The 12,211-nt window shown below is 41.1% G+C and overlaps 1 protein-coding gene across 5 annotated transcripts in view; it reads left to right on the top strand.

Moving 5' to 3' along the window:
• ESRP2 (epithelial splicing regulatory protein 2) overlaps positions 1 to 12,211 on the top strand; it is an 83,084-nt gene that overhangs the window by 43,656 nt on the left and 27,217 nt on the right. For all 5 annotated transcript variants that reach the window (XM_019505746.1, XM_019505745.1, XM_019505748.1 and 2 more), the window contains exons 8-11: positions 4,255 to 4,365; positions 7,080 to 7,212; positions 7,611 to 7,653; positions 8,293 to 8,594. In XM_019505746.1, coding sequence (XP_019361291.1) covers positions 4,255 to 4,365; positions 7,080 to 7,212; positions 7,611 to 7,653; positions 8,293 to 8,594 — 589 coding nt within the window. The remainder of the gene's footprint in view (positions 1 to 4,254; positions 4,366 to 7,079; positions 7,213 to 7,610; positions 7,654 to 8,292; positions 8,595 to 12,211) is intronic.

Raw genomic sequence — 12,211 nt, 5'->3', positions numbered from 1 at the left:
CATCTAAGGATTTAGTGATCTGGTCATAGAAGGTCACCAGGTTGGTCTGACAGGACCTGCCGCTAATGAACCTGTGTTGGTTGCCCCTAAGTATAATCTCCCCTGCTGGCTCCTCGTGGACATGTGCCAGAATAATTCTCTCAAAAAGCTTACCCAGGATTGAGGTAAGACTAACTGGCCTATAGTTTCCTGGGTCCTCCTTCCTTCCCTATTTGAAGACAGGAACCACATTGGCCCTCTTCCAATCGTCTGGCACTACGCCAGAGCACCACAAGTGCTCATAAAGCTGGGCCAGGAGTTCCGTAATGACCTCAGCCAATTCCCTCAGTACTCGAGGGTGGAGATCGTCCGGACCAGCTGATTTGAATACATCCAGTCCCTCCAGAAGTTCCCTAACTAGTTCCTCCTAACCCTTGGCCTAGGTGTGCCTCCCCTGGGGTCTAAGGGAGGCCCAGAGGGGGGGTGGCCCTGCTCAGGAAAATGGAGGCAAAGAAATCGTTAAATATGTTAGCTTTTTCATCTGGTGTGACAGCCAAATTTCCTAGCTTGTCCTGCAGGGGCCCCATGATACCTGGAACCTTCTTTTTGCCCCCTATGTATTTAAAAAGGGACTTCTTCTGTCCTTGATCTGGGAAGCTAGTCCCAGTTCCATTTCCACCTTGGCCTCTCTGTCTGCCCCTCTGCATCCCCGAGCAACTGCTGTATAACCCTCCCTGGTGATGGCTTCTCCCTTCCATTGGGTGTGCGCCTCCCTTTTGGCTAGGAGACATTCCTGGATGCTTTTGGTGAGCCATGGGGGCTTTTGCGCCCTCCTGCCCCCTTTGATCTGTGTTGGGATTTATCTCCCTTTGGGCTTGGAGGATCGTCTCCTTAAGGAGCAACCACTCTTCTTGGACACCTGGCTTCCTTCCCCTCCTGGACCTCAGTGCTTCCCTGACTATTCTCCTTAGCTCATTGAAGTCCGCCCTCCTGTAATTTAGGGCTGCTGCCTTGCTGTAGGCCTTTGCCACCTTGTGCTGGATGGTGAATTCAAGCAGGTGATGATCGCTGTCGCCCAGGTGGTCTAGCACCCACAGCCCCCTCACCAGGTCGTCACCTGTGGCCAACACCAGGTCCAACAAGGCGTCTCCCCAGGTGGGGCTGTGCACCTCCTGGGTTAGATGGAGGTCGTGCATTTGGGCTAGGAACCTACGTCAGCGGTCAGACCTGGCTGACTGCTCTTCCCAGCAGAAGTCTTGAAAGTTCAGGTCACCCATGATGACCACATCCTTTGACCTAACTACCTCTGTGAGCTGACTTAAGAATTCCTGGTTTAGCTCCACCCCTTGGTTGGGTGGTCTGTAGTAGACCCCCACCATTAAATCTCTTTCCTCTCGACTGCCCTGTATTCTAACCCAGAGCACTTCAGAGTGCCCCTCCTTTGATTCTTTGCTAATTGACGAGGATGTGTATCCCTCCTTAATGTAGTGTGCCACGTCCCCTCCTTTCCTCCCTGTCCTATCCCTCCCCTACAGCCTTATAGCCCTTGATATTCACCGGCCCAGTCATGCGTTGGGAACAGTGTGTTGTATATGCTAAACTAACATAATCTCTTATACCATTTGCCTTTATGAAAGGGAGCAGTTGTACAGGATGCTGTTGCAAACTGTAATTAGACAATCGGAGCAACGTAAGGCTGAACAGATTAGAGTGAGGATTCTGGACAGTTTGTAGAAACAGACACCAAACTTTTTTGTCAAAATAAGATGGCTACTCAGTGCAAAGGCTGAGTATGCTAACTGCACCTCGTCATGCATCCATAGATGCATCATGAGCAGGTCCAAGGAGGTGATCCTCCCCCTCTGTGCGACATTGGTCAGGCCGCAGTTGGAGTACTGTGTCCAGTTCTGGGTGCCGCACTTCAGGAGGGATGTGGACAGCATGGAGAGGGTCCAGAGGAGGGCCACTTGCATGATCAGAGGTCAGCAGGGCAGGCCCTATGAGGAGAGGCTAGAAGACCTGAACCTGTTCAGCCTCCACAAGAGAAGGCTGAGAGGGGATCTGGTAGCCGCCTATAAACTTGCCAAGGGGGATCAGCAGGCACTGGGAGAGTCCCTGTTCCCCTGAGCGCTACTGGGAGTAACAAGAAATAACAGGCATAAGTTGACTGAGGGTAGATTCAGGCTAGACATCCGAAGGCACTACTTCACAGTGAGGGTGGCTAGGATCTGGAACCAACTTCCAAGGGAAGTGGTGCTCGCTCCTACCCTGGGGATCTTCAAAAGGAGGCTGGATAATCACCTGGCTGGGGTTGTTTGACCCCAGTACTCTTTCCTGCCCATGGTAGGGGGTTGGACTTGATGATCTGCTCAGGTCCTTTCTGACCCTACCAACTATGAAACTGAAATGTTAATCACTTGCTGTTGAACCAGAGCTTGTTAGATGTCACTTGCAAAGACTCTGCAATGACTCCTGGACTGTGTGACTTTCCTTCATATGCCTTAAACAAAAGTTGATGATTAGCAGGTCTATGTCCTGGCCCTTGGATCTTCCTCGCTTTTGTTGCTGATGGCTCAAATAATGTGAATTTTGGGGCTAATATGTTATGTTTTGGGGCTAATATGACTGGGAGAGTGTTCAGCCTTTGGTTTGGATAAAGATACTTGCTTCACAGGTATCCCTGGAATTAGTTTTCTTTTCTCTTCTGAGTTTTTTTTCTTTCTTTTTCTCAAAAGAGAGGAAGAAATTTGGTTAGAAAGAAATCCTTTTTTTCACAACCTTATGTCTTCCAACACCTAAATTTAAATGATCAGGCATCTTGTAACTCTTATCATTAAATGTTTCACATTTTTTTTATATATTTTTCTTTGATAAATATTTTTACATTAATAAACTATTTGTAAAATAATAAACACAGTTCTTTCATCTTTCTCTTTAGATGAATTCAGTATTTGTGCTTTTCTAAATTCTAAAAAGATGGCAGGGGGGAGGTGCAGAGTGGATATATGTACTTTTGTTTTGAAAGAAATTGGAGTAAACGGGGAATATTCCTATATGAAATCTGCATGATCTAATTTGCTTTGATTTCTATCATTTATACTCAGTATTGGCATGTAACCATCTTGCAGTGTACTGCCAGTCCTACCACTAAGAGAAACCTTTTTCAAATCCCTGCAGACTTGTTAAAGTATTTTATTTTATTTTTAAGATGGCACCATTTAAGGTCACAGGTGGGCCTTGTAGTGGTATGATGATTGCAATGCTGTATTTTCTTACATAATCTGCACTTTCCCTCCCCCCCGACCAGGTGAGGAAAATGGGGTTTGCATTATATGCAAGGAAAAGGAAGTTCCACAGGTCTGGAAATACAGTGGGGGCTGGGGAGGAGCTGAGGCGGTGAGACGCTCAGTCATCACTTTCACCCCCATATTTACCCCTTACTGCCAAATTCTGGAACCATGGGGAGTCCCCCTTCCCAGCCACGTGCTGAATCAGGCCACAGCCAGACCCTGCATACTGAATCTGACCTTGCACATGGCCCCAAACTTGGCATGATGGGTTCAACCTGGTATGCCAAGTCTGGGACCATGAGGTGGCTCCAGGGCTGTGTGCTAGGTTGGACGTAGCACATGACTCTAGGGCCAGAGTGTGGCCCCAGATTGAGCACACTGAGTCAGACCAAGCATGTGGCTCGAGTTGGTGGGCAGCCCCAGACCTGGCTTGTGGTGCTGGACTCAGTTCACTGGGTTGCCCCAACAGGTAGCTCCAAAGCCGGTACATGGGGTCAGACTCAATGCATGGCCCTAGACCCAGTGCTCTTGGTTGGTCCATGATTCCCATCCAGTGCATGGAGCTGGTACTCAATTGAGTAGCCTCTGCCATTCTGTCAAAGAATCTTTTTCCTTCAGTCTTCTCTTCAAAATCAAGGTGCATACTCTATACCAGGGGCATATTATATATGAGAAAATTATGGTATATTCCTTATTCAGTTAAGAAAGGAAATCATGTGGTGCAGGTGCTTAAGGCACATGATTGACAGCCCAGAGCTCGCAAGTTCAAAGCTGTAGCAGAAGCACTTGCAGTTTGGCCCTGTCAGATTCCAACAAATATGTGAATTCTGCTAAATACCTTGTCATGCAAGGACAGGAAAAAGGAAATGAAGCAGCAGCAAATATCCCAATGACTCATTTGTTGAATGAGTAATTGTAATTAAATTTGGTGGTAATGGTATCACAGAAGAGGTGACCTAATGATTACTTTGGCTTCTTTCTGCAGTAGCAAATCTGAAGCAGTAGACAGTGAAACAGTAATACGTGCCAGAGGTTTGCCCTGGCAATCTTCAGACCAAGATATTGCCCGATTTTTCAAAGGACTCAATATTGCCAAGTAAGAGTATGAGATTTTCTGTAACATCATTTAACTTTGCTTTTAACATCAATCCTTTTAAAATGTAGTACATAATTTTATTATATAAAATATATTCACGGCATATATGAAGTGTATATGCACTTCACTGTACTGTGAACTGCATAGATAAGAACAACACAAGGCTGGGATTATATAATCCACGGCTTTCTGTTATGTTCTTTATTCTTGTAGTTCAAAGATACTTGCACAGGTTTTTCACAATTCTAAAATATTACATATTTATAATTATATGATATCTGTGTAACTAAATAGTTACTATTTAATATTTACTATTTACAATACAATTATAATAAAATTTACAGTTTTTGTCTAGTTTACATATATTCTTCAAAACAAAGAACTGTTGGTAATGTATTATGCATAACCTTGGAACATTTTTATATAGAAATTACAGATATTGTGACCTACAGGAATATGACAGTATTGTCGTATGTATAATTTTAAAAATTAAGTTTGTTTTTAAAAGAATTAACTGGATACCATATTGATATCTGAACAATCAGAATTTAAGAGATTTTTCTATTCTAGGAACAGAGCCATAGTTAATTATTTCTATGTTGCCTTTTTAACATTGTATTCTTCCCTTCTTATTCCTATTTCATAACTTCTTGGTGTATCCTCTACTGCACAATGTGCATTGATAGGGGAAAATCTTGTCAAACAGGTTGGTTTTGTAAAAGAAAAACCAGAAAAACCCAACAACACATACCTTATTTCAGATCTTGCTTCATCTTATTTGACTTCCCCCAAACCCACCCCCCACCATATTTACCCTCCCTTTATTATGCTTTTAGAAAGGGCAAATTAGTAATTAGTATAAACTTGGAGCTATATTACCAGCCATCAGTCACTGATAACATTGTTAAGACCTTTGGATACAAAGCACAGTATAGAAGTTTGCTTCACCTCTATGAGGTTTGGGATGCATATTTTGCCAATGAGGAAACAGATGGTATGGCCACACAAGCAAGTTACCAAAAGGTGAAGTGGGATGTGAATTTCACAGAATAGGAGTTTGTATGGAAAAGCTGCCTGTATGCATGCTCTTACCCTGTTGTGAGTGTGAGGTAGCTTGTTCTTAATGCAAGTAGGTTAAGCTATTTCATCTCCCTTATGAAGGTAAGAGGAATCATTGCTGCAGAGTAGCTAGCATGCTATAAGCTAACACCCTAGTTTATCTTGCAGTAACTTGCATAAGCCTTGGGATGTTCTGAGGAACTTATCCTAAGTTTCCAAGGCCTTGGATTTTTATGGGTAAGATTTCTACCAAAAAGCTGTTACTCCTCTCCCCATAAAGCTACAAAGCAAGCAAAGCATTTTCAAACAAGAAAATGAAGAGATTTTTTTGTTTTAAAGAACAAACATTGTTAATTCACCTGTTGTAATCTCCTACAGCTACAGACTCGGAGTGTAATCAAAAAAATTCTCAGACATTCTGTGCTAATTGGAGAAGTTTTAATTTGGGGATAACATTTCAAAGTTTTAGTCTAGTTTTTAAGGCAGTGATGCTTAAAACAAGCAACAAACAACAAATAGCTTTTCAGCTTATCGCCTATAGCTCTTTGCAGGAAAAAAAGTCCTACTAAAGTGTGTGTGTGTGTGTGTGTGTAAGAACATACCCAATGCACGTTGTTTATTCTGCAATTTGTCTATTTCCATCAATGTTAATTAATGTTCTGCAGTTTTTCTTATTGAACTGGATGTTGATCATGGTATGTGTGCATGTGTGTGTTGTGTTATGACCCTTTGGTTAACACTGGCTGCTTATGGGAATCCTGAGCTAGTCAAGATTGAATGTCACCACATCTAGTTAGAACAGGCTTGGCACTGCCAGCATTGCTTAGAGGAATTTTTTTCTAACAGTCTCAGATGTAGGAGATGAATGTGTCAAGTTTTGCATAATTATCTTTTATAGTCTAAGATATAATCTAATCAACATGGTTGGTGAATATGCGTGCATATATTCTTATATGACTATAATAGGATTGGAGTGTTGTCATAGCTATGACGGTCCAGGAAATGTATGAGAAGCAAGGACATTTTTGTGGTATCTATTGGATCAATTGCACAGTTGACAGAGATGTTGGACAAGCTTTTGAGCATCAAGTGCCCTTCTTCAGACTGCCTGAAGAACACGCCGCAACAACACACACAGTTGTTGAATATATTGAGCATTAAATATACTCTTTTATTTAGGGGTCCTGATATATTTTATAGTAAAAATGAAGGAATATCCTAGACATCAGATTGTTTTAGGTGTTAATTCTAAGAACATATCAGTTTGAAGATGGAATTTTTTTAAAGGTTTTCTTTGTTTATAATGAAAAATACAAAACAGGAAAAGCAAAGCACTGTAAGTTAGTGAGAGCATTGCATGGCAAGAGATTTTATTTTGATTTGATTTGATAAAGCAATGGATTAGATACCAAAATCATTGTTTGTCTAAACAATTTTTGTGATCTAGAGTTGTGGGGTGGAAATGTGTTTATACTAGAGATATTTCCTCGACCATCACCGCAGCAACACCATCACTTAAACACTACTTAAAAGTAGTGACTTATTTTTAAAGTTTGGTCTCAAGATTTTTCAGATGAATGAGTGGGGAAATGATGCCAATGGTTTATAAGGCTTTCATAACTCAATCTCACCTTTTACTTTGGTCTTTTATTTAGAGGTGGTGTGGCTCTGTGTCTGAATGCTCAAGGAAGAAGAAATGGGGAAGCCCTAGTGCGATTTGTCAGTGCTGAACAGAGAGACTTGGCTTTAGAAAGACATAAGCATCATATGGGTAGCCGATACATTGAGGTAAAGAACATATGTTGACAGTATGCCAACTGTCATATTACTGTGCTGAGAATATTTGAAGCAGTCTGCTTTTAAATGAGCACAAACGTATTATATAATTAGTGGGAATTGACTTCCTCTTTAGGAGGGAAGATCAAAAGATCCATGAAAATTAAGGCATTCAGCTTCTATTGAAATTTACTGGGAGGTGGACCACTTTTACCCTCACCAACTATTTTTGAAAATCCAATCTTCCTCTAATTTTTAAAAATAATTTTTTTGTTGGTAGAACTCAGCAGCTATTAAAAGATCCTTTACAAAGTTCTGCATAACTCTAGAAAATGTTCCGTTTCAATTTTAAATGACCTTTGTAATTTTAATATGAGTGATTTTGGGTTTTGTTCCCCCCTTTTACAAAGGTTTACAAAGCTACTGGAGAAGAGTTTCTAAAGATTGCTGGAGGTGAGTAGTAGTAATCCATTCTCTTTCTAGTCTTTAGCTGTATGAGGAAAAAAAAGGAATAACCAAATAGCATTTTTTTTATTTACTCTTCAGAAATTGATATGGCTGTATGCTGTTATCAACTGTTTTGGGACTACTGAGCTTGTGCTAGTTGGGTTGTTCTGATTGTGACACCCACAGGCAAACAGCTTGGTGTTTAGAGGGAGAAACAGAATGTGTGCACTGGAAAAGTCCATTATCTGCCTTATTTTTCCTTGCCAAACCTAAAATCATAATGTGAAAAGCTTTCAGCCTGTCTTTTTGTATGTCACTTTTTTTAACTGCTGTGCCCAGGGTATAAGCACCCTGAAAGGGCTCCCTACAGTTAAGTGATCTGAAGCTTTGTCAGCTACGTGTCTCTTGTGTTGTTACTTAACATCATGTTGCTGCACAGTGCCAGACTGCTTTCTGAGGAAGCTAGGGGTAGCTCCACATCTTGATGGGATTGTGGACTAAATCTCTGTTGTCTCAGGCCCTACAGAACTCGTGACTTCCAAAGGATCTTCTTGCAGTTTCATTCCTTCCTCTGTGGCTAGGTTTCAGATTCTTTACAAACAAAATTAACCTACTTCCTCCCACTCCCAACCTGTTTTCTGCCAGGTACCTCCAATGAAGTGGCTCAGTTCTTATCCAAAGAGAATCAAGTCATCATCCGGATGAGAGGTCTTCCATTCACAGCTACCCAGGAGGATGTCTTGGGGTTCCTGGGGCCTGAGTGTCCTGTCACAGGAGGGAAAGAGGGACTTCTCTTTGTCAAGTATCCAGATGGCAGACCTACAGGAGATGCATTTGTGTTGTTTTCCTGTGAAGAATATGCACAGAATGCACTTAAAAAACACAAGATGATACTTGGAAAACGTTACATTGAACTCTTCAGGAGCACAGCAGCTGAAGTCCAGCAGGTCATAACCATGGGCTGTGAAGCCCAGAAAAATTTTATTTATTTATTTATTTATTTTCTCTCTCTCTCTCTCTCTCTCTCTCTCTCTACTAATGTTAACCCTGTGTACACAATACTGGGTACTGAACCAGACTCAGGAAACTGACCTTGGAGTTACTGTAGATAGTCCTCTAAAAACATCAGCTCAATATGCAGCAGCAATCAAAAAAAGCCAATAAAATGTTGGGTATCACTTAAGGGAATTGAAAATAGAGAAGTTCATCATGCTGTTATACAAATCCATAGTGTGCACACATTTTGAATACTGTGTACTGCGTACACTTCTGGTCTCTGCTGCCCAAAAAAGACGTAGTAAAATCAGAAATGATGCAGAAAAGGAGATATGATAGAGGTTTACAAAATCATGAAGTGGGTGGACTGTGAACAGGGAACTGTTTTCACCAAGTCCCAGAATACTTAAATTAGGGGACACCCATTGATATTAATAGGAGACAGATTAAAACTAACAAGAAAAAGAACTTTTACACGGTGTATAGTTAACTTGTGGAATTCATTGCCGCAGAAGGTGGTGGAGGCACCTAGCACATCCAGGTTCATAAAAGGGCTAGATGGAATGAATGGACACTAGATCTATTCATAGCTATTGAACAGACTGGTTGGGGATGTTTCCTCTGGCATCTCTAAGCTAATAAAGGTGGATGCCAGGGAGGGTATCAGTGGGAGGGTAATGAATAGATCACTGTAAATCAGTAATGCCCCATCTTTCTTCCCCTTGAGCCAGGTGAACGGTATTCAGTCCACCCACAGGCTGGATCTGGCCGGCGGGCCCAGTCTGTTGCATGTTGAGGGGAGTATGGCCCATCCCTGATCTGACTGTACAGGGCAGGGGGTGGGAGGAGGCATGGGAGGAGCCCCTGTCCAGCTGTGCAGGGGAGAGGAAGGGTGTGTGGCTCAACCCCAATCCAGTTGCAGGGGTGTGTGGTCCACCCCCATGGGACTTAGGAATTTGGCAGCAAGAGAGGGTGGCCAGTGGCAAGTCTTACTTGCCACTGCTCTCCAGCCACCCTTGCAGGAGGCTGAACACCCTTGCTCTAGATATATCCAGTTCAACACCCTCCCTCTAAAATATTCACTGCTGCCACTGTTGGAGACAGGTTAGTAGGATAAGTGGACCATAAGTCTGACCCAATAAGGCACTTCCTAGGTTCTTACCTTCTTATTATGAAACTCTACTTCACATGTTGTTACATATAAAAAACAGAAATAGCTGTTATAATAAAGACATCATACACAGTAGATGGCATTTTATAACTATTGGTTGCATAGTATTTCAAATTGATTTCTTCCTTTACCAGCTAATCAAATAGAAATGTTTGAAAAATTATTTTTCCTATAAGTTTGAGATTGTCTTTAAATTTAAAAATACAAGTTAAAATTTTGCAGCAGGTCCCTGAGGGACAGGCCATTCCAAAAATCTGTGAATTATTTTAAGACATTCTGGTGCCCAACTACGAAAAGCTTTACGAGCACTTAAGTCAGTGTTAAGGCTCTAGCTATACAAAATTTATAGTGGTTGATAAATCACTGCTCTCTAACTAAATGGACATTTACAGTGCTCTCCACAACTCTCCTATTAATAAACCCTGTTCATACTTGTAACATGCTTTTTAAATATTTATTACAAACCAGTTACAAATGGAAGCTTAATACAGCATTCAAACTTGCACTTATTTAAGGAACTTTTTAAAATGCTCTTGCTGGACACCTGTTATGCATGAATGTGGACTTCGGTACATAAGTGTGATCCTGTTTGACCCTGCTTGAGATCCTGAAAACGATTAATGCACTTAATTTTGTAAAATGCTGCTGTGTCATCCTTAAGAGAGAATTGCAAAAAAAGGCAGTGAATGGGATAGAACTGCATGTGTTTTGTATTAAGTTTTCCAGGGACTTGAGCAGGACTGGCCCCTGGATTTTTTTTTAAGTGCCTGAATTGGGGAATTGGAACTAAATTCTCACTTTCTCAAAATTATGGTTTCAGATTTCTGATTTTACTTCCCTCTCCACCTCCTCTAATATATTAACTTCAAATAGTGTTAATGGGCACCTGCTCATATTTGCAAAATAAAGCACTGTCCACAGCAGTGATAGGTCACTTCAGAAAACATTTCTTTACTTTGAAATTAGCAAACTTAATCTTTGAAAGTACTGTACCACATTTAAGGAGATAACATTTCCAGATATGGCAGTCTGGGTCTGCCTGCCTATGGAATATTGTAATGCTCAAGGCCAAAAGCAGCCATTACATACATATAGTCTAACCTCCTGCAGAACAGGAGCTGTAAGATTCCATCTTGCAATTTTATAGGCGTTCCACCAACTTTTGTCCAAGCCACATCATAAGCATCCTTTCTCTAAGTAGCTTGAGGGGTGAGCAGAACAATGTTGATTACTACTGTTTACCAGCACTACTGGGGGTAATAGCCATGAGAAGAGCCCAGTATCTGATACTGCTAACTAATTTTGTTAGTGAAATAGCACTACTAGATTATTTGTTTTGTATCCTTGAGAGAGGGGCATAAGTCCTCTAGGACCAAAAAAACTGAAGGCCCACCAGCCAAGTTGTGTTGGTTAAGGAGAGCTAGATTAAGATGCCACGTTGTCCTAGGAAAATACTGTTGTTTTTCTTTGCTGGGGGTTGTATCTGAAGTAAGGTATTCATAGCTCATGATTGAGGCACCTTCATGAGTGAATAGCAAGAAATTAGAGGGATTAAAACCTGGTTGTTGAGGAGCCAACTATACAGAGCCAGCCCACTGTTACCACAAACATAACCACAATAGCCAGTGCAGTAACTAACTGAAAAAAATGATTTCTGGCCTGTCATGTACAGTACATTCAGAGCATTAGAATCCTACAAGGGTGTTTCTAATGAAGCAAGATACTTTTTTAAGCAGAATTGCTGCTGACAAAATGAAGGCTTGCTACTAGAAGGCAGCTTCTACCAGCATAACCTGTTTGTCTGTGCTTATTTTATTACTCATCGTTTAATTATCTCTTGAAGAATAGGTCCCAGCAGCATTTTTGTCACTATAAGTTGTTCCCAGTTATCTCTTTCTTTCTCTTTTGGGAGAAATCAGAGAGCAAATAAAATGCTAATGAGAGTTGGGGGTGTGAGGAGACTGAGAAAATGGATCTCCCATGCCTTTTACTCTTCTCTATTCAGGGGTGAGTATGAGCACTGGCGAAACAAAAAGAGTAATTGGCTAGTATGTAGCTCTAACAGTGTTTTACTCAGGAAAGCAGGGGAGTAAAACTGGTTTTAACAAAAAGAAAAGAAAATCTTGACTATAAGTACTGCATTAAGCAAAGGGAATTTAATAATTGACAGTAATAATTACTTGGGTTTGTCAGCATAGCCAGTGTTTTCAAATGATAAATGCTTTTTGTGTGGGATGTTCTCAGATTAACGACAATCCACTTCTCTTTGTTTTTATCCAGTGAGCAGTCTATTTTTGGTTTCCATCAAACATTTTTCAGAGGGTCTTTTTTTTTTTTTTTTTAAACCTCTTTTTTTTAAAATGGGAAGTTTCAAAAAAAAAAAAAAAAAAAAAAAAA

The sequence above is a fragment of the Gavialis gangeticus genome, unplaced genomic scaffold (genome assembly GCF_001723915.1).
Source record: "Gavialis gangeticus isolate Ggan-Ray unplaced genomic scaffold, GavGan_comp1, whole genome shotgun sequence".
NCBI classification, from domain to species: Eukaryota; Metazoa; Chordata; order Crocodylia; family Gavialidae; genus Gavialis; species Gavialis gangeticus.
The sequence above is the reverse complement of the archived record's forward strand: the minus strand, read 5'-3'. Positions and strand labels throughout refer to the sequence as shown.